This window comes from Cyrtonyx montezumae, unplaced genomic scaffold (genome assembly GCF_038088225.1).
Source record: "Cyrtonyx montezumae isolate F1298 unplaced genomic scaffold, pur_monq_1.0 scaffold_36, whole genome shotgun sequence".
Classification (NCBI taxonomy): Eukaryota; Metazoa; Chordata; class Aves; order Galliformes; family Odontophoridae; genus Cyrtonyx; species Cyrtonyx montezumae.
In genome coordinates this window covers 11,029,464-11,052,359 of record NW_027072041.1, presented here as the reverse complement: position 1 = coordinate 11,052,359, position 22,896 = coordinate 11,029,464, and the positions used below count along the sequence as shown (strand labels likewise).

The 22,896-nt window shown below is 37.7% G+C and overlaps 1 protein-coding gene across 2 annotated transcripts; it reads right to left on the bottom strand.

Annotated features, from left to right (window-relative positions):
- Nucleotides 1-342: 342 nt before the first annotated feature.
- Nucleotides 343-22,694, bottom strand: PRRC1 (proline rich coiled-coil 1). Of its 2 annotated transcripts, XM_065745599.1 has the most exons (9): nucleotides 22,621-22,694; nucleotides 17,850-17,966; nucleotides 13,708-14,091; nucleotides 12,325-12,488; nucleotides 9,942-10,044; nucleotides 9,397-9,560; nucleotides 8,285-8,388; nucleotides 4,956-5,058; nucleotides 343-1,671 (listed from the first exon to the last, which is right to left on the bottom strand). In XM_065745599.1, the coding sequence occupies exons 2-9, from the start codon at nucleotides 17,944-17,946 to the stop codon at nucleotides 1,462-1,464; spliced, it is 1,329 nt and encodes a 442-aa protein (XP_065601671.1). In that variant the 5' UTR covers nucleotides 17,947-17,966; nucleotides 22,621-22,694; the 3' UTR covers nucleotides 343-1,461. The 2 variants fall into 2 exon arrangements, with proteins under 2 accessions (XP_065601671.1, XP_065601670.1); XM_065745598.1 differs by lacking the exon at nucleotides 22,621-22,694 and having other exon boundaries at nucleotides 17,850-18,028.
- Between the last annotated feature and the right edge of the window lie 202 nt (nucleotides 22,695-22,896).

Below are 22,896 nucleotides of genomic sequence, written 5' to 3'. Positions count from 1 at the left end.
AGTTTCTGTTTGTTTGTTTTTGTTATGTTTTAGTGTGGTATTTTTTTTTCCAGACACAGTGTTCATCAGCAACCCTAAAAAAATAATCACCTTTAAAATAGGTATATTCCTCTAGGAAAAAATATTTATTCAATCAATCTACAGAGTTAGCCAATTAAGGCAAAATGTATTATTTGGAAATAGGCATGCTTACACTGAGTACAAATATTAGCTGACTTAACAGTATATTGGGTATGAAAATGTCCTTTGAAAGCATCTAAGAAAGGTAAAGGCAGAAGAATACAAGCTGAAAACCTGTTTAAGGCAAAGAAAGTATTTTTTTATTCTTCTTTGTTCTTATTCTTTGTTTCTTAAAAAAAAAAAAACAGTATCATTAACAAAATATTTTCTTCCATATTTCTCAACAGAGATTTCAGATTGTGTGAGCATGGATAGAAGATATTCTTAGCCATGAAAAAAATCAGACAAGTTTAGAAACTTTTATAAAAAACAGCCCACGACAGTCAGAATGCATTTAAGACTTACAAATGTATAGAAAATGCAGGATATCAAAGCAAGTGATATACATCCCACCATTTTCCAGATCAAATTGTTGACAACTGTAACTTAACAGAGGAAACTAAATAATTACATATAAAATTTGAGGTTTGGAAATACTGTAGTAAAGTTGTTGAAATGCAACGCTGAAATAATTTCATGTGTATATGGTATCTGATCTCAAAGCCACTGAAGCAACAATAAATCTGCCTAGTGTTCTAACAGAGGATGAATAGCATCTCTGCTACAGGAAAGCTATACATGACAGAAAAAAAAAAAAAAGGAAAACTGAAAGAAAAAAGATGCAGCTTGGAAAACTGTATTTCAAAAATTAATTTGTCCACACTTCAACCACCTGGGCATGGATTTGTGCTCTTCTTTACCAATTTACTGTTACATGTTATTAGAACTTAGCGTCAGTCCTGAGAACTTAGATATACCAAACCTCTGAGGTGTGAAGTACCACTTAAGCACAGGCATTAAGGGAACGTCTAATACAGAAGTTGCCTCTCTAGACTGAAATGCACACACAACATACATATTATGCTGTCAACATATTTATATTACTAATATAATAAAAGTAGCTAAACAACGATCCCCAACTTTAAAAAAGTAACTATTAAAACATCGCAGCAAATGCCTTTTAAGGTGTCAAGTAATAGCATGTTCCACTTTATAAACTGTAATGCTGTTTATCCTAGCTATAAATATGTTTGATTTCCTCTTTTATGAATCACACTGGAAATCAGAGCTATTAAACATTGGAATTACTTACTTCAACTACCTTCACTTCTCAAAGAGTAAAATACAGTTTACAAGTAGATTACTAATCTGAGCTGTATCCCCACATAGAATCAGAATATGTAACTTTTATAATTCCAGAATTAAAACCAGCATTCTTTACTGTCATGGAGCAGCCTTCTTTCAAATGGTCCGAGGTGGCAAATGTTGTTTGTACATCCCTGCTAGAGCCTTGGCTGCATTGTAAATCATGTGCCGGCGGGACATGCCTGTGAATGCCACGTGCCAATCAGTCCTGTTGACGTTCAGTAGATTCTTCTCAATCACTTCACCCACTGTCACCAGCAGGCCTGACCATCTCAGATTGTAGTCCTGAGGAGTGAGACTCTTAGCCTGTATGATATTCAGAGAAGTGGTTACTGAATGAGTATAAAATCAGAGGTTTTGTTTCTATCTTCACCATTACCAACTTTCAGAAGTAATCCTTCTCACATCGGCAGCACTACACAGCAAACAGGAGAACGTCAGAATCCATATTTCAGACTGCCCCGTAATTCAGAACACCAGTTAGACTTTGGAGATGGTTGTACCACAATCCAAATGCCATCTGAACAGTTCAAAGCTAAAATAACGTATTTAAGAGCATAAAGAAATTCTGTCACCATTACATAGTTTTCTCTTTTGAAGAAGCCAACATATGGAATCAAAAGCTATACATGTATTTTAAGAAGTAACGGTTACTCTCCCCAAGATGGTTAAACTGTCCCTTTGAAAAAGGTAAGAAAAGATAACCAAGTCTGGCAGAAAACATGTACAGAGCTATTTGCATGAGAGCACAGAGGGAACACACACTGTAATTCCCTGATGCCGGACGCAGAAGAAAAATAGCAGTGTTAAGTGTCACTCCATTTATCTCTTCTCATTCTCATCCTAGACACTGACCTCTGTCCATTTGCACATACAATGATGAGTAGAAGGCTTCCAGCCTCAGTAGGACTGTTAGTACTATTTATCTCTTCACAGCACTGAACAACAGGCCAAATTCTTCAAACAGGTTATTCTTGACAAATAACCAAGTTAGCCTGTTTCCACTGCATGTACAGCAGACCCAAGTTCATTTACTGCCTTGTAAAATAACAGTGTATGTAAATTTGTAAGAATGTAAGGTCTGCTCCAATACAGAAATACTGTTACCACAAGGTTCACAGGAGTCAGATTCCTCTGAAAGGGAAAAGCAAATTCAACACCTCTTCTAATTAGGCAGAACATACTGTCAGTAAGAAGTAATCAATCTACCTGCAAGCAGAGAATGAATATTTAGTTACACTATCTCCATTATGGTCCATGTAATGGCCTAACTCTGAAAAGTCAGTCCATATAATTCCATATAGATGCCTTTTTCACTATTCCCACTACACCAAAGAAAGCAACACAATGTCAGTAAGAATTTTGAGGAATGAAACTACTTTTCACATTTCCAATATAAAACCATTTGTACTGTGAAAAACAGGTAACATTTATCATTGGAAGCGTGTTTCTTCTCTGTTCTTAGTCAGAAACACAACTATAAAATGACTTTTTCTTTTCTTTTCCTTTGTGATTTAGAGTTTGTTTAAAGACATTGCACTGGACTTATAGAAAAGTTTCTTGCACACTCCTGAGAGAAGCACTCTGATTCTAGATGGTGCATAACAGGAATAAAGGTAACAAACACTAATGCTGTAGGCACAAAATCAAAAAGCCAACAATTTGCTACCGTGCATTATGAATAAATTAAATTCATTTACTTATAAATTTTTGCTAGTCTTGCTATTATATGTCTGAAGGTGGAGCCTATTTTTTGCCATTAATATATAAGCAAGAGTACTTTTCTTTAGACAGTTGAGTGAAATTTTGTCTAATACAAACTCAAAGACTTAACAGTTCCACTGAATTCATACTATAAACCAAGTTACACACTAAATGGGTTACACAAAAGCTCCAATGTTTTCTGCAAATCAAAGCTAAACATCATGCTTAAAAGTTACGAAGTATGTTTACCTAAGAGAAAAACTCTGCACTCATGAAGCTTCACCTGCATACTGCAAACCTAGATAGGCCTGTCAATCCCAGCCCAAGAAAAACGTTCAGTTGTTGGAGAGGGCCCAGAAGAGGCCGTGAGGATGCTCAGAGGGCTGGAGCACCTCTCCTGTCAAGACAGGCTGAGCTGGGCTTGTTCAGCATGGAGAACAGAAGGCTTCAGGGAGATCTCATTCTGGCCTTCGAGTATCTGAAGGGGGTTTATAAAAAAGGGAGATAGACTGTTATACAGTCTGATGTTGGTTGGACAAGGCTGAATGAGTACAAAGAGGGTACATTTAGATAAGATATTAGAAAGAAATTATTTAAGGGGAGGGGGGCGAGGCCTTGGTACAAATGCAGGTAACCCATCCCTGGAAGAGCCCAAGGACAGATTGGATGGGGCCCTGGGCAGCCCTAACGATGGCATAGGGCTGGGTGGGCTGTATGGTCCTTTCCAACCCAAACCATTCTGTGGTTCTACGAAAAAAAAAGCTCTAGAAGATAGGCCATTAACAACAGCATTTAAATAATGAAATATATTCAACAAAACAAACTCAAAGGTCAGTTTTGTGCTCTATGTTAAAAAAAATTGCTTAGTTCGTATCAGTGACCTATAGACAGAGTGACAATTTATGTAGCAACTTCACATTGCTGTGCTTATTTTCAGACAGCAGCTCACTTCCCTCAGTGTAGCTGTGTTTTCCTAATTAGTAATTTTTCCTGCAGCTTCATGTCTTTCTAGACCCTTATTGAGAACACTGTGGAAAACTAGATGAAGCAGTATTTCTTCTGCTATTGCTCATCAGCTTTCCATAGTTCTAAAATCTCTGAAAAATAAGACATAAACCAATCCCCAAAACATTCACTCTACTGGAATTGGTATTATGAGCACTTTATTGAAATTTGAGTGATCTCAGCTCATACCTAAATGGAATGTTAGCTACTTCACCAAATTGACAGAAGGTGCCTGCGTGCACAGGGACACTTTGCTATCACATAACATTGCTGAGATTGGATGAAACTCCAAAACTTACGTGAAGTAACTTAAGAAAAGGAAAGCGCGTCATTGGATGGGTAAAAGCACTTAACTCATGCACCTGGTACACACGTTTAGTGCATGTTTTGAGCTGTAAAGCCTTCTCTTCTCACCTGAGGAAATGAGAGTATTCTTTTTTACCTATGTAATGATTGGTATGGGTTATTTTTAGTCACTGAACCAGAGAGATGGAAATAGAACAAAGGGAGAATTATATTCAATTTAGAGGGACTATTTCTTCTCAGTTAATTTTTTTTTTTTTGCTATTATTTCCTATCTGATTATTTCTTTTCAGAATACTTTCTGTTTAACAGAAAAGTAAAACTAATACTTCCATATGCCACATACTGCAGAATAAGACTCTCATTATAAGGACTACTTTGGCACAAAAGACTAAACACTTCAGGTAATACATACGCATGACTTAGAAGCATGTTTTATCCTCATGTCATAAAGTAAAAGACTCAAGTGGAGCAACAGTGAGAACTGACATCATAAATGTAAAAAATGAAGTCGTATGTCTGAACTGCTGATCTGCCAATGGCAAAAAGCAACAACAACAAAACAACCTGAAACTCACCTGCTGAACATACTGTAAAGGAACTGGTGTTGCTTGGGTAAAAGCTTCCAGATGAATTTCATGGACCGGGTCCTCAATAATCAGACATCCAATGTCAAACCATCTGTAATAACATGTAAGTCATCTCACTTTTGAGTACTGAATGTCACTCAGTTGAAAGGCATGTTCATACACAACTTACAACTCAGTCATTTTATAAACTCTACTGCATATTTATTTGTAATAAAGTTTCACTGAAGTGCTGAAACTTGAAAGCAAAATTTGTATAAATCATTTTTTATTCACACTGAATTATAGTCCATGTGTGCTGCGGATATCAGGGTCCGAGTGGATTGCTCTCGGGCAGGGAGCACGACAGGACTCAATACATGAATGATCAGGCTTCAGTTTATTACCTGGACAGCCTTATTCTTATAGTGTTTAACACAGGGGCACACAGAGAATAGCACACAATCATTGGCTGAGAGCCTCAGATAAAGACAACTTTAAGCAGTTCCCAACAATTAACAGCAGTGAGAAGCCATCCTGAGGGAGGTAACTCTTGATATCATCCTAATCTTAAAAAACCCAAACAGGAATGCGTCGGAAGTGGATGTGAAAGGCAGCGCTGGCAGGGCATCCCCTGTTCAAAGTGCACTTTTCCTCTCCCACTCGCCACAGACCATCTCCTGCTTTTACTTTTTTCAAGGTTCAAACAGTGTAGTTTCCTTTGAGCACCATATCAGCGTGGCCAGTGCATAACACAGAGCCCAGAGGGAACACCTGCTAGCTAAACAGAATAGACTACCAAGGACAGCTTACTCTAAAAATACCTATAGTTAAAATTATCAGCAGTCCTGTGAGGTCCTCTTTGCTGAAGGCAGGCTGAGCAACATAATCACAGAAGTTTCCCATAGACATCTTGGCAACTTGGGTTGCTCAGCTGAAACAGTTCATGTCCGCTTTGAGTTATTTGTCACTTGGCCCAGGAGCATCATGACCTCCTATCAACATCTAATACTTTTCCATGAGTATATAGTCTGTGCTGCAGTGCAAACTATGCTCGTACATATCACCGTGACCTCCCTGCTCCTGCAGCCATTTCCCAACACATGTGTGTAGACGTGAAATACATAAAACAACTAGAAAATTGGGAGAGTTGGGGATGTAAGGCTACATTATTTTGGTCATTTTTCACACAATCCTTGCAAGAGTTATTCTCCTTAAGATAACCTTCCCTAACAATTAAAAACCTGATTTCTCATTCATGTTCTACATTTAGAAAATGGTTTTAGTATATCTAAACTTACAATGACCATTTAACTGATTTAGTCACAAGAACAGTTTGGCATCACTCTGAAAAGAAGTCGTAGGGATTACTTAAGCAGAACCCTAAATGTTTCTGTATCTAGATTTCAAAACATTAAATCATTTCTCCCTATCAACAAACTGACAACAGTGATAAAATCCAAACAAAACTAAGAGCAATGCATCATTGAATCACTGTACATGATTCCCAAAACAGTTGTACAGTTGAGCTGCCAGAAGAGAAACACTCCAGGGAAAGCAAAAAAACAAAAGCATTGCCAAGAATCACAAAAGATTTAGGAAGCAAAATATTGCAGACATTGTTTTATATCTATGTCCTTCCATATAAATTGTACTTTATCCTTTAAAGTGTGGGAAGCAATTATCTTGCTCTTACAAAGAGAAATACAAGACTCCAATTTTAAGAAATGACTGGCAGTCACAGCAGCCTAATGTCAGAGCAACAGTGTAGTGGAGCTGTAGTTGAGGAATTAGTACTTCACTCCCACCCTTTTTTAAAGGGGGAAACAGAGCACTGGAATGCACATTTGACAGAGCACTACTCCTACTAGCAACTACAAAAGACAGCTGAGACAGCTTTATTGTTAAAGATAAATTGCTCCCAGTTTATAAAGTAGTTCAAATCTGAAGGGAAATGTAAGAGGAAAAAACTGCAATATTTTCTGCAAGAAGTATTCGGCTTATGCAGTTGGAAAGGAAGCAATGTCTTTCTTTTCTCAAGGACAATTGAGAACTGGGTGGTTACTTGGAAAAACCCCTCTCTTTCAAATATGTCTAAGTATGGTACGGATACATCAGCAAAACACAAACCAGATCCCACAGACTGGAAATGTAACGCCACAATGCCCACTTCAGAATCATTATTAATCAATTATTATCACTATGACCTATCATTTAACTGCAGAGTTAATTTCCTAGCACTATGCAGGGAAACTTTCAAAATTACCTGTCTGATAAGAATTAAAGCATGCATGAAGTTATTCTTTGTTTCTACTGTAACTGATATTGAAGACTAAGCTGTGTGTGGGGCCTGTAAGGTGTGGAGGGAAAAGCTAGCATTCCTTTCAATTGCTTGCAGTCCTAAGCCAGCCCATTCATGTTGAATATTTTAAAAACAACTAAAAAATCTCTGGCTGAGTAAATTCAAAGGAAAAGAACAGCAATTATTTTGAAACAGAAATCTGGCTGTCAGAGTTACTCTTTTGTATAAACATGATAAAACATCTCAATTGGACTAGATGGCACTAAACAAAAATGAAAATGCTTCCTAATTCTACTTACTTTAGAAAATTTACCACCCATCTTCCACTAAGGATACTAAATATAACTTTAAAAATGAAGTAAGAGCAGAACATGATGCAAAGAAATGAATCAAGACTTTATAACTTACAGAAGAAAGATGAAAAAAAAGAAAAAAAATAAAGAAAAAAAACACAACTATCTAAGTTTGCACAACACTGTGCTAAATGCTTTGGAAGCTAATTATAAAGCTATTAAAAATGTCTGTCTAAAAGCACATTATGAAATTCAGGTTACGACATATTTGAAAGCACAATAGATACATTTGTGTAAAAAAAAAAATTACAAATAGTACATTCTCACTGAAAGGAAAATGATCATCTAGCATCTGAAAAAGTAATATTACTACAAATGCCAGAATAGTCCCAAATATGCTTTCTGAATCAAATACAGTTTCACGGAAAGAGAAGAGAGCTCACTCACAAAAGTAAGTACTAGCCAAATTCCAGGTTTTACAACAATTAATTTTGTCAGCTCTGTATTTTCGTTGGATGGAAGAAGTAGACAAGGATTTTGTCTTTTCTGCTCTCAAGATGTATGGATCAAAAACTGAACAATATCACCAAAATAAAGTCTGACAAAACAATACTGAACACTCAGTCCCTCCTGCCTTCTGCTTAGAATGGTAATGCTAATGACTCCTCATAGGCTCCTGTAAGTCTGTAAAGAACATTCTGCTTTTTTTTCCCACTCTCTCACAGGAATATATTTAAAGTTCTCACTTGTCAGGAAGCAGTTCCTCAATGAAGCTTTCCACTGACACAGCAGGCTGCTTTTCATGTATTACTCCTGTTCGACGCAGGCTGTCTATCCTCTCTTGGGCTCCCTGAAAAGCAACAGTCTCTTTGAATCAAAGCATAGCACAATACTTGCAGACAAACACGAAGAAGAACAATTGATTGTACTTTTCAAGTTAAAATGTGAGAGATTTGGAAAAATAATACTTCAACACTGAAAAAAATAAATTCAAAATGGAATCCGTAACAGTTTAAAAAGTTACAAGACTCATTAAATTTGAAAAAGATCTACATTAGCTTTGGAATTCTTTGTGTCCTGTAACTGTAACAAGTTTCACTACTAATTAAAGCATAAATATATATTCCTGTTAATCACACTGCCATTTCTGCAGCCTAAGATTTGTCTGTTTTGAATCCTTTACCAAGACTGTAAGACTAAAGGAGAGCCTGTTATCAAGCCTCTTATCACTCTGAGCCTGTAATAAAAACACTACCATACACAGCAGTAGACAAATAGGTAGAGAAAATATACGGCTTAGCTCTCTTGTGAACCCTGTTCTACCAGTTAGGAGAAGTTACCTCATAATGAATAAGGGAAAAATTTTCTTAATGTTTAAGAAACAGAGAACTAAATAGCTTCTTGAGGAGTTTTGGTTATTGTTCAGGAACTGGTTCCACCTATACACTTTACGTGTACGTATATTCTGGATGTTTTCAAATCTCATGAAACACTCCTTGCTGATCCTTTCTGCACAGTGAATTCTCATTCTTTCAGGATAATAGATCTGTTTAGGAAGATCCCTGTGTTGATCAAGATATCTTTCATCTACTTAATTAATATAAGGAGGCAACCAATGACATTATAAGTAAGTTGACAAAACTACTCTTCATTTGTTGTAAATTGTACTTGCAGCAAGAAATAAAATTTGCTTGTTTCAGTAAGGCAATTCACAAGATCCAACAGTAACAAACAGCAGAAGTTTTCTTACCTTACAAGATAATCTTTCCTTTATGGAAAGTCAGAATCTTTGAGGTAAATGTTTCTACAGTCTCTCTTTGCATTGGAGGTACTTGAGCATTATTAGATATTAACTTACTTTTAAACCTGCAGCATAGCCCACAGGTTGGGGTGCAATGTTAGACTGTGCAGCCTCTCCAGTAACAACGGCCATTCCAAAGACTTCTTGAAAGGCATCTCGAATTGCTGCCACTTTTACCTCCTTATTAGAAGTAACCACTATGTCCAGCTCTCCACCAGTTTCTTTAAAAAAGCAAACAAACAAAAAGCATATTTAGTGTATGAATGTGTTTCTCTTCATTTGTATTGGAGCTAGTTCAAATACATTCTACATTGGAAGCGTTATGCTTCACTTCGTATTCTCTCTCTCGTGCACCACACAGAAGTTCTTTCATGAAGCAGAAGTAAATTAGGAAGGGTTAGATGATGAGTTGAGATTTAGGGATTAAAAAAAACAACCAAACCAAATGAAACAGCAGGAACTTAGAGATATTCAGTACCCTGAAAAAAAGAAGAATCTTCAATGACAGCTAATGGACTTAAGAAAATAACTCAAAATGTTCATGCTATTAAATCAGTCTGTTATTTACGTGTACTATGCAGTGATTTGTCACCAACACTTACTGATATACGGAACCATGCCAGGATCCAGTGTTGTGATCATGGACTCCACTGAATGTTTGGTTTTATCTAGAACAGACTTCACCATGGGATTCTCAGCTACACCCTAAATTTAAACAGACAGATTTCCATTTTAAAATTAAAAACCAAACGTCTCTCTTCAAATGTTGTCTTTCATTTTTCTTATCACATTTACCTTTTTTTAACAACTACTGTTTCTCACTCACCAGCATAAAATGCTACAGGAGAAGACTATCACTGCACAACTCTTCAGGTACAACACATACCTGACACCATCTTTACTATCCTTTTCTGCACTAAGGCATTATTTGGATGACTTAAAAAGAAACACCTTCAACAGCAGTAATGGGCAATACACTTGATCTAGTCCTGTTCAGGGAGCATTTAGTAAGGCTGTAGGTTCCCAAGGCTAACTACAGGCATGGTAAGACTACACAGCTACATCTAGATTGTACTAACTTAAGCTAAAGAGTCTCTTTTCTACCATTCCTAAAGACAGCAGAATCCACTTCTGAATGGTCCATTACTAAAAATTATTTCTAGGGCAATTAAGCTGAAAGCTTATAAATAGACTCTAAACAATACTGGAAAAAATGCTCTGTACCCACCAGTCAAACCACAGGTGGAGCTGCTGACAGACTTTAAAGTTGATTAAATATAAACACACACGCTACCCTGTACCATGCAAACAGTCTTAATAATTGCAGCTCTTCACAAGTTTATTTGAAGCCAGGTAAGATTAAAGGGTGAAAGAATGATTCCAGTGTTGAATAACTGACAGACAAAACACTGGAGACTAATTTACTGAAACCTTTTATAACATCTATTTGGTAGAATGACAGCTTTAAGTCTAGTGTTTAAATTGCACATGATTACACTTGCTTCACTACAGAACAAGCATTACATACGTAGCACTGTGCATGTATTCTCTTCAACAAGTGCTTGTTTAATATACACACATATATTTTGATTAACTCCAAAACCAGAGAAGTTTTAATTATTCCAGAATAACTTTTTGCTCAACAAGGTTTCTTTTCCATAAATGTGAATTCTATTTCTTTGTTGCCAGCTTAACAGAGGGAAAAAAAAAATCACAATCCTACATCTACTGAGATATTACTAAAAAACTAATAATCATTAATTTCCTCACATCTCACAATGGAAGAGTTCACTATTGAGTTCATGTGCTCTTCTCATCACTGAGCAGAACAGTAAGTCTGGTTACAGAATTCAGTAAAGAAAATGAAACAATTACTCATGATAGTATAATGAAAGCTCTGGGGGCAGAGCTTCCCTGTCAACGCACAAAACCCCAGTAACTTTTCTGAATGGAAGCATTCACCTGCTAATATGCAAGTTCTCTGTGAGGATGCCTTCAAGTCAAGACCAGCTATTTCTCCTTCACTCCTCTCACAGTTTGAAAGTTTGTCTGTTGTTTTAACAAGAACTGAGGGAATGCTAAGAGATCCTCAGAAACATCTGCAGAAACAAGTTCCAGGTCTGGAGTCAAGCAGTACTTCTCCAAATATTTCTAGCTTGACTGCCTAATAACTAATATACGGCCCTGGCAGATTATCAGGTTCCTGAAATGCTGGAGTTGTTTTTCTACCTGTGCAGATGGCGGTCATGGTTGCTGGTCTATCACAAAGCAGGGAGAAATAATCTACTTGTTTGCAGCCATGCAGAACACAAAGTTGTCACTGTGAACCATAATGTAATTAGATTTGAAATTTCTACCAAGTTGATGCTAAGTCAATGCAAGTCCAAGCAGATGGAGAATCTTCCACATTGGCAGACTAAAAATACGAATCTCTTGATTCTCAATTGCTCAACCAGTCAAGTACTCAATGAGTGAGGTGCAGCGACTGCATTAGTATCTAACTTTGTTTCTGATACACTATATGTAACCCATCTCGAAACTTAATCTGTAAGACTGCTCAACTTAAAGAGATTCTGGAAACGGAAATAAGTCTCACTGTATTCCAGACCATCAATTTGTCAGTTTTAGATTCTTCAAATAATTAGCTAATTTGAATGAAATCTGCAAGAAAGGTAAGTGGTTTGTCAAAACACTTGAGAAAAAAAAGCATAGTTAAGACTAGTTCCAGAATAGAAACAAAGTTAAACTGCTGCAACTATGATGCTTCTTCTTTAGCAGGGAACCCAGGATGTATGTCTGCAGCAGTTACTTGGTAGCCTCCCACATTCCATCTGATCTTTAGAATATTAAGTGCTGACACACAGTGAGAACATTATGGCTTCATCATAAACAATTCTTCATTCTCTGATGTACGTATACCTTACTACAATAAGAAGTCACATCATCTTGTGAAGGGTAACCAGTGAAAAAAAACCAACAATGTACCTTTATAAACCCCCAAAGACCTCCAGCAGGTGCTCCACTCTGGGCAGTAGACACTCTGGGGTCTTCGTGCTCCTCAGGAAAAGTGATAGCAGAACCACTTCCCACTCCAGAAGCTAAGGGTGATGAGAAAGATGCTTGTTGAGTAATAGGATTTGCCAAAACTCCTAGCAGAAAGGAGAAATAAAACACATGTTCATTTATTACACTGTACTTAATTTGTCATACTGCAGCAACTTGCATTGTTTATTAGGAAAATGAACAGGAAGAATAAAAGGAATACTGGGCTGTTTCGCTTCATTACGTGAAGGCCCCAGAACAATTCTGCTTGTTAAAGGTTAGCAGATATAACCACTGCAAATGAGTTCAACAATGTCTACTAATAGAATTGAGAATGCCCATACATTTTATGTGTAAAATTAAGCAATAGGCTTTTTTTTTTCCCTTAGGTTAGTTTAATAGCGGTGCTTTTTATTGTACTTGGATTTTCATTATAAGCTTTCTGTAGCGGAAGAATGGGTGTTGCCCTTTGAACAAAGACATAGGAATGTTCTCATACATAATAAAAAGAGGTAGGAAAACTTCTAACCCTGAGCACTGGAAATCAGTAGCAATAGAAAAAAGAGCGTCTGACAAAAAGCTGTACCTATTTTAAAGGAGGACAAAAGAAAAACAATAGAAAAATCAACAATAGAAAAATCAAGCCTTCACCCTATAACTCAGGACTATTTTATGATTTTCCAACACAAGACTTAAGAGTTATTTTTATTTTACACTGCTCAACAGATACGTCTTTTTAAATATTTTCCTAACACAGACCACTTAAAGAGATCGCCAACAACAGTACCCTGATAGCCAACAGCCACGTTTCCACTCCACTAGCAAAAAATGACATCAGTTCAGCAACTACAGCAACCATTTACACGAAAGATGTTTGTTTTTAGCTCTTCTAATGCAATTTAGTGACTGAAAACAAGAATAAAGAAGCTGGTCTCGTGGGATGAGCAGTTTACTATAGATACATTATATATGAGATTATAGCCTGAGATATTCCTACAATTGTTGAATTTGACTATTTATTCATGTTCAGCTGGACTCTCATGTGCAAGTTCACAAAAACCACAACTCCCAAAAGAAGGTTTTTATGTAAGTATGGATGCTATAAGAACTCAGCAAAAAGGAACTCTGTTCCAGACTTTGTCTGTCTTCTAAAGGCTACTCCCCTTTCTGCCATGTGCAGCTACGTTAACTAAGTGTACCTGGAACACTAAGAATTTGAATTTGCAGGACTCCAGAAGAGTGGTGGAAAAAGCCACACAAGAGACCCCTCATTCTGCCTCATCAATATAAAGCTTACAAACAAACAGGCAAAAAAGAAAAACTTACCTGCGACTGGAGGTGCAGAATATGATGGTATCAGTGGGCTCTGTGGTGCTCGACCAGCATGACCTCTGGTAATGTCATAGGTTGCAGAGAGAGAAAATCCTGAAATGGGTGGACCAGAGGGAGGTGCAGAAAGACCAGAACCAGTTGTACAGCTTAACAGAGGAGGTGCAGAGAATTGGGGCAGAGAGGTACTAAAAGCTGAACAGGTAACAGGTCCTGGGCCAGGAACTAGAGGTGGCACAGTAGTAGAAACTGCCACAGAAGGCACAAACGAAGGTGTAGCTGAAGTCATTATAGGAGGAGGAAGTGGAGTCACTGCAGCTGGCAAAGGTGGTGAGTATGCTGGAGATGACATGCTTGGTGTAGCAAGGGGACTGGATAAAGCTAAGAGAGAGAAGGAAAAAAAAACATTTTAGAAATATTGAGCCTTAACGTAATAGATTAGTTAAAAGTGCTGGTTAGGTTTTTACAAGTAAGTTTTGAAGTGGTTTGCTTTTTGCCCTTCGAAGGGAATTTTAATTTTGCTTAAATTTCCAAAAACCACTGACTCCAAACAATTTTTAGTGACAGTATTATGTAAGCCATGTTGTTTTTTGTTGTTTTTTTTTGCATTATTCTATTTTCCTTAAGCTAGGAAAATGAGGGAGCATTTGTCTATGAATTAACAGGTTCCAAAAGCCACCTCAGAAGTTTACAGCTAGCATAATTCTTCCTGAAATGTAACATCACTCATCTAAATGCTATCATTATATATTAAAAACACTAACTGGGCACATGCATTGTTGTTTTGGGTAGAAATGAACCTCAAAGATCATCCAGTTTCACAGCCCTTGCCATGGGTAGGGAACACCTACCACTAGATCAAGCTGTTAAAAGTCCCAAACAACCTGGCTTAGAACATTTTCAGGGTTGGGGCATCCACAGCTTCCCTGAGCAACCTGTTCCAATGCCTCACCACATTCTGAGTAAAGTTTTTCCCCCTAAACTAAAACTCCCCTCTTTCAGTTTAAAACCAGTACTCTTCTAGCTCATACCAAGCTCTTCATTCACCAGAATCCACAAGTACTTCTCTGCAGGGCTGCTCTCAAGAAGCTCTTGTCCCAGTCTGTATTCAGGTATGGGATTGCCCTGATCCAGACTGAGGACATTACACTCAGACTTGGTGAATCTCATTTGGTACACACTTCTCAAGCCTGTGAAGGTCTCCCTGCACAACATCTTTTCCCTCCAACATACTTATCTCACCACTCAGCATTGGTGTCACCCACAAACTTGCTGAGGGTACGCTCAGTTCCACTGTCCACGTCACTGAAGACATTAAATAACAGCAATCCCAGTATTAACTCATGTGTTACACCACTGATGACTGGACTGTACCTGGACATCAAGCCTTTGAATGCAATCATCCCACCAATCCTCATCCATTGAGTGGTCCATCTATCAAATCCATGTCTGTTTGTTATACAGACAAGGATGCTATGTGGGGAGAGTAACCAGCTCAATTCAAGCATTGGTATACTATGTAATACGTTCATTAATACTGAATTTTTAGTGAGAAAAACGTGACTGAATACACCTAACTATTATTTAAAATCTTGGTTTAACACTTTGCAATACAGTGATTCAAAGCTGTCCCATGGTCAGTTTATTCTGACGCTGTATTTTAATAGCTGTCATAGCTGGAAAAGCTGCTTCACAAAGATATATAGATCCAAATGGAGGAAACGAATCACTCACCGTGCTTACTAAATCATGATACACATTTTCCACTCCCATTCACCAATTATATAAAGTTTTTTTCTTGAAATTAAGCTCATAAATTCATGTAAGCTAATAAGAAACAAAGAGAAGTACACTAATGTTGAATTTTTAATATTTAACAAATGGATTCAAAATCTCCAGAAACTCATTCTTTGGAAGATTTTAAAGCACGTTAGGAAATTATCAAAGTGTATAGACACAAGAATCTGTACAGGTAACATACTTATGTATTCAGCCAGCACATAATGATGGAAACCGTTCCATATAGCAATTCTCCAACACTGACAGTTGTTCTTATTTTTGTTTCTTTTCAGAAAGTCATGTTTTCTATGCTTCTTTCACCAGTATTTGCTGACAAATGCATTTCAGTTTGTCACCATACTGTTTTCCAAGTACAATTTCAGCTATGTTTACTGTCATGGGAAGAACTTCTGTTACCCCAATTGTATAAACCCTTTTGTATCTCATTATTAAAACAAAAGAAACCTATGAGGAGACTTTTAAAAATTATTTACCAAAGTAAAATTTTATGCTTAACTGAGTACCACATAACTTAAAACATTCCCCCAAAACACCTGTGAAGTTTAGCCTTCATGTTCTGAAGTGTGCCCAGGTGGCCAAGAAGGACAATGGCATTCTGGCTTATACAAGAAACAGTGTCACCAGCAGGAGCAGGGAAACAATTATCCCACAGTGATGCTGCACCTAAAGTACTGTGTTCAGCTTTGGGCCTCTCACTACAAGGAAGACATCGAGGCCCTGAAGCGTGTCCAGAAAATGGCAACAAAGCTGAAGGGTCTGGAGAACGAGTCTTACAGGGAGTAGCTGACAGAACTGGGATGGTTCAGTCTGGAGAAGAGGAGACTCTGGGAGATCTTACTGCTCTCTACAATGACCTGAATGGAGGTTGTGGCAAGGTGAGGGTTGGCCCCTTCTACCAATTAACAGTGACAGGACGAGAGGGGACAGCCTCAAGTTGCAGCAGGGAAGGTTCAGGTTGGACACGGGGAGCGGTGAGGCACTGGAGCAGGCTGCCGAGGGAGGTGGTTGAGACACCATTCTGGGAGCTGTTCAAGAAAAGTTTAGATGTGGTACTGAGGGAACATGGTTTAGTGGGGTTATACTGGTGGTAGGTTGACTGGACGATCTTGGAGGTCAGTTATAATCTTGGTGATTCCATGACTCTATGAATGCTTAATTTTTAAATGCCCTGCTTATCATAATTGCTTCATTGTATCCTTCATTAATGTCACAAGGCACAGTATACAATATACGTTAAGGTTTATCATTAACAGTGGTATACAAAGATCCACGTTTCTAACAGTCATCTTGTATTTACTTCTTTTTCTGGCCAACTTCTTCCCAGATCTGACCAACAGCTCTTATGAGGAACAGAATTGTCAGCTCTGTCATTTCCTTTCTGCTCAGTGATATTCATTCACATCATTTGCTATCATCAGTCTGCAATCTCTTTACTAGAATATTTCTAGGCCACTTTTCCATTTTGTGAGGGTTAGTTTAGTTAAAACTGGATAGCATAATTCATAAATCCACTAAACCTCACAGACAACACTGCAATACATGGAAACCAAGCCAGCAAGAGTGGTAGTGATCAAGCCCTCTGCGTTATGGAACACCCACCCTTGCATCAGGACATCTCATGTATCATGTGACACATGTCACTGACAATGCAGACCAATCGAGTAAATGCCACAGGGCTAAGGCAAATATTAAATACTCATAAAGCTTGTTTTCTTACTTCACATAATTGTAAGGATTGGAAGGGATAAAAATACATATTAACTAAAGTTCTAATGTTTTCTCTCCCACAGTGTTGCTTTGCACACCCCATAGGGTAAGCACAGCACTTGGGAGGTTGCTGCACAAAATACAAGATATGTCAGAAAAAAATTAAATATTTGGTATTCAGAACATGGTGTTCAGATTCTTGAAAAAAAAAAAAAAATCAGACATAATGCACACATAGCTTTGATATCTACCTACAGTGTTAATAAATGATTATCCAGATTTAGCACTATTCCCTACAAGGACGTATATTTGTTTTTTAACTTCCTTCTATGTTGATCTTCTCATTGTGCACTGCAGTATCAGTTAAAATATTCCTGGACTCATACCCTTAAAAACCATAAATATATGCACTTAACTTCTTAAAAAAAAAATCTGAAGAGCAAAAATATGTTTAAAGTATCCTGTGTGTCAAATGTATGCTGGGTAAGCAGACTTCCATGATTAAAAAATAATTGAAATTCTCCAATTAGTCCGAAGAACACAATAATTATGCTGATTGCAACATTTTTGGGTGAATTGTAGTTCAAAACACATGAATAAACATGATCAAGTTGCAGAATAAGTTTCTTTACCTAATGAGACAGGCGTAGCAGAGGCAGCAGTAGATCCTGCTGTGCTTGGTGGGGGGGTACCAGGTGGAGTTGTCTCTATTCCACTCTCTTCCATCATTTTCCTTCAGCTACAAAAACCTGTCAGAAAAAAAGTAAAAGCATACCTTCAGAAAGACAGTAAAGACTTTTCAACTACAATGTGAGGGCAGCAACACAGTGACTTATGTTACCCTACAGAGTGAGTAATTCCAACTCCAGAGGGGGAAAAATAAAAAATAAAAGATAAAAATGACTGATCTCAAGTACATAACTGTCTCACTTCTACGCTTTATCCTTATTTTTAACGTAGTAGTAAGTCAGACGCCAAGACTCTTACTAAAAATTATACCATGCTAGCTCAGTTACAGTTTCTAATACATGCTGATAGCATTTAGACGAGTAAAACTACAGAAGTAATTAACTATCTCAAATTCCTCCTCTTGCTGCAAAAAAAAAACACCTTGAACTATCAGGTAACATTTCATTGCACTACTAAGCAGTAGGAATTCAACCAAGGACTTAATATTTTCAGATCTGGTGCATGAAAGGATGGGAAATGTTACAAAGGGCAAGAGAGAGGACCAAATTTGTTTTTATTTTGAAGGCCAAGTGACACTGCAGTTCCTTTGGAGCTCCTTTGAGTGAAAATATGCTACTTCCAAAAAATTAAAGCTATATGCTATTGAAAAATAAATAAATTGAAGTATAAAGCTACAGAAGAAGAAAAGTAACAGAAAAGCAATACTTGCATTGTTGCTGAGGAAGCATCAAAAAGCTCTGCTTTCTCCCAACCCTGATAACCTGCATAGCAATGACTTAGATCACTCTCCTAAAAGAAAAACCCTACATAAAGTAATTATGTGTAGAAAATCTGAGACGCTCAAAACACTTTATACAATATCCATTACGTCAGCAGCTACTGAGGAATGTCAGCTTATTCCCTTAACAATTTATAGAGGCAAAGGCTTAGGTAATGTGATTAAGAAAACTCACATATATAAAAAGAATTCCACATGCAAAAATACATTTCCCCTCTCCTTCTCTCAAAGAGATAAAACCAAAATAGCATTAAAAAATAAATACAACTCTTTAATTCATTTGAAAGCAGGATGGGATGGGCAGGACAGTAATTGGTGGGCTCCAGGCTGTCTGTGAAAAATTAGTACATCTGTCTTATCATCATTTAGAAAGGAATTGCACACAGCCTTCTGTTAAAACTTCACAATGTAGAAGAGTTCGTACTGATAAGATTCTGCCTTTTAATCAAGTTACATGAGTTTACACTCCCTCCTGTAAAAGCATTTCTGAAGTCTTTTTTCTTCTGATTACACACTGCAAAGCAAGAAAAAAATTTCCACTGTGCAACTCAATCACTGGCCAAAATCTCCTGGAAATATTTTGTTTTATCAAGTCTCTGCTGATCTGCTGCTTAATTTCAGCTAATAAGATAGTTAAATCTTGTGGCTGTGTACACTGACCCTCTCTTCAAGAACTCCACAAAGGACTTAAACAAAAATGCTGTGGTTTCATATTTTCTCCCCTCATTTGTCCACCTCCATGAGATGGCCAACTAACCACAAACCCAGCCTGGCCAGCAGACAGCATGAAAGAAGAGTCCTGTCTAACAGTTGTAGGACTTGCTTCCCTACCTCAGGCCTTATGGTTCTGAGTATTCACTGCTAGGCATTGTCTTCAACAAGCTGGATGCCTTCCAAGCAATACCATCACACAGTTTGCTCCTGTGTTTCCCTCTGCCTGAACAGAACACCCCACAGACTTTCATATATTGTCTACTATAATCGGCTGGGTGGAAAGCAGACAAAATCCTTAACTATCACACACAACACACAACAGTGGTCTGCAACACATTGCTCCCCCCTCCCATTTCTTCACTCTTTTCCTTTCCACCTTCCCATCCCTGTGGCAGTCAGGGAACTCTGAAAGCCTAAATGCTTCCACAGTCTTTTCCTTTTGGCTACTCATCTCATCACAGTTTCTGTCTGCTCCTACCTCCTCAGTCTCCTCCATCCCAAGATACTTTTCCGCTCTTGTCCAAGCAGTCTTGAGAGGGAAAGAGCACAGGACTGAGAAACACCACAATCAAACTCATTTTGAAGTTCTGACCTGGCAGCCTGCACAAACATCAGCTTTCTAAACACTGAGTTCTCCATATAAGCCAGTAGTAGTTCACATTTGCTACATGAACAAATTGTTTTTTGTTTTTTTTTTTGTCTTCTTTTAAACAGTTAAGGAGGAAAGAGAGGAGTATGCAAAAGGCAAGGAAAAAAAAGTATAGTAGATGTAATTGAGAGATAATAGCTCATCATGTCAAAAGAATCCATCATGGTACATAATTAAAACTAATTCTGCAGCATGCATGGCTTAGCACTTGGATCTAAATGGCCTGCCTGAACACAGCTGTACATGAGCAACTGGGAAGCAAGCAATAAGGAAAAGACGTGGAAAAACGGAAACCAAAAAAGCAAGGAAACCACAGACTTCAACAGTATTCAGTCCTCAACAAACTTTCCAATGAGGGTTTCCAACTTCCCTCGAAGAACTGAAGTGTAAAAGTCCATTGTAAATTCCAGAAATCCTTGTTACTGATGAATGTGGAACTGGTCCGTCCTTACATGATTTATAAATAAACAGATAAATACATAATTTTTAAACACTCCAGGCCACGGACACAATTAACTGCCAAGAGCCTTCGAAAATGCACTTTCATTTCCTGAAGATATAAATCTTCACAGAAAGCTACAGTGAGATTTTTTGCTTTCGCACAGATGCATTTTAATGCATCTAACTTTCTATGAAACACTGTTCATCAGTGCCAGCTGTGCTGCATTTCTGCACACACACATCATGTCAACTTTACTAAATCATTTGTTCCTCCCCTTCCCTCTAATGTTGCTTTATGAAAAAATCAGCAAATATTTTTTCATACAGATACAGCCACATAGTGAAAAGCAGATGGAAAAATTAACTAGAAAAATAATTCAGGAAACAAACAAACAAATAACAACAACAACAAAAGAGACTTTTGCTCCTTCTTGCAAACTGGAACACTCTGTATTACCAAACCAAAGAGACAAAGGAAAAATTCTGAAACAAGTCAACTGACTGTGCAAAGAAGTGAAAACTGCAGCAGTACTGCCATCTACTGATTCCTAACCAGAAGCTGATTTCAAAAATTTGACCATCTCACCACGTGTAAGAAAATCTTTATTTATGCTTTTATGAGAGCAAGAGAAGGGATATAGTAAAAATAAATACAGGAAAAAAAAAAACAAACACACACACACACACACAAAACCCTGTGTATACAAGGTTCAGTTACCCTCAAATTAACCCCCTTAAGAAGCAGCACGAATCAGTGTTAGGGATATGCCCTAGGTATATGTCCATACCCACGACCCTCTGTAGCTAAGAGGCAACCATGCTGATTCTCACCAGACAAACCTCAGCCCCCAGCCATGTTCCGAAGGCAAGGAACAACGAACAAAAGATCTGACTGAAAATTTTAGCAGAGCTTATGTTGATAGCAGGAACAATTTGATTTTGAGATTGAGCTGCCAAGTTAATCATTTTTTTAACTTAAGTTTAATCAGAAGTGACTGCATTTGTTCCAGTACTTTGTAATAATCTTGAGGATCAGACCATGCTTCAAAAACATTCCTTAGGTTATCACTCTAAAATACAGAAATTGACAGTGGTAAGATCACCTACAAACAGAGATGGGCGAATTTCACATGGATAAGAACACACTGCCCAGAAATCAGACAGGCGTCAGATTTTATGCTAGGTCACATTTTCTGCCATCCTTGATTAACCCCTTCTTGCCTTTCAGTAGACACTCCTGCTAACAGAAAACCCCAATATACCAAAGAGCCTGAAGGGGAAACATTTTTTTCAAGCACAGCCTAAAATGAAAAAGTAGTTGGAATATTGATCTCAAGTGCTATTAAAGATCTCATGTTTAAATCATAGTACACACATCTATTTCACCTAAATGTACGAAGCAGAGTAACGGTTACAGAGACTAGTGAGGGCTACACACAAGTTGGCAGCTTTACACAAGCAGCAGTCAGGCACTTATTTGTGTCTATATAACTTTATATTTTGTCAGGCACTCGCAACATACCAACTGTTGGGAGCCATTCACAAAGCAACCACCACTTCAATTAAAATGTTACATCCCAGGCTGCACTAGCTGAGTCACAGATGCAAAGTTCTACTGAACACTACAGGAGACCAATGGAGACAGAAAAGCCCAAGAACTCATATAGCTTTGACCAAAAAACAAATGTTAAAAACAGAAGGATCAAGATGTACATGAAAACGGAAAATGATGAAACGAAGCTAACGCCAATCAAAAATACACCATTTGTATTCTAAGTACGTTAAGTATAAAAGATTCATTTGAAAATATTCTGCACAACGGTTTATTCTCTGTTAGGAAGGAAGAGAATGACAGGGATAAAACTTCCTTCAGAGCCCACAGGCAGGTGCTAGAGGACACACAAAGCCTCACAGAAGCCAAAGGAGGGGCACACAGGGATCACGAGTCTAACATCTGGTATTAAATGACTTGTCCTGAAGTCCAAAGAGGTGCCTAACGTAGAAAAAAAAAAAAAAAAAAAAAGAAAAAGGAAAAACAGAACACTTCCACAGATATTTACCACTAATGGCAAAAGTGATAGTAATCAAAACACCTACAAAGATTTTTCACTTAAAAAAAAAGGACTTTTACCAAGCAGAAGCCAGCGTTCTTCAGACCTACCACAGTACCAAGACAGAGTGAAATGCCAGGTGTACTAGCAAGGCTTGTCCTATTGCTGACAGGGATGTCCTAGTTCATGCATAATGTTAAAAACGAAGTCCCACTGTAAGGAATACATAAATCAGACATTTTTACTTGTCTAAAAGCTTTTTAATCTTCTGAGAATTATTATGTTTCCCAGATTTTTAGTATACTACCGACTCTCAGTACTGGTTCCTTAACATATACGCTCTGCCTAGTCTTTTT

Excerpts from the sequence above, each read along its gene's own strand:
- PRRC1 (XM_065745599.1), bottom strand. The coding sequence starts at position 17,946 with ATGATGGAAGAGAGTGGAATAGAGACAACTCCACCTGGTACCCCCCCA. Across the intron at positions 14,092-17,849 it reads TGCTACGCCTGTCTCATTAG|CTTTATCCAGTCCCCTTGCT; the intron begins GTAAAGAAACTT and ends TCTCTCTCTTAG. Across the intron at positions 1,672-4,955 it reads CTTTACAGTATGTTCAGCAG|GCTAAGAGTCTCACTCCTCA; the intron begins GTGAGTTTCAGG and ends AATATCATACAG.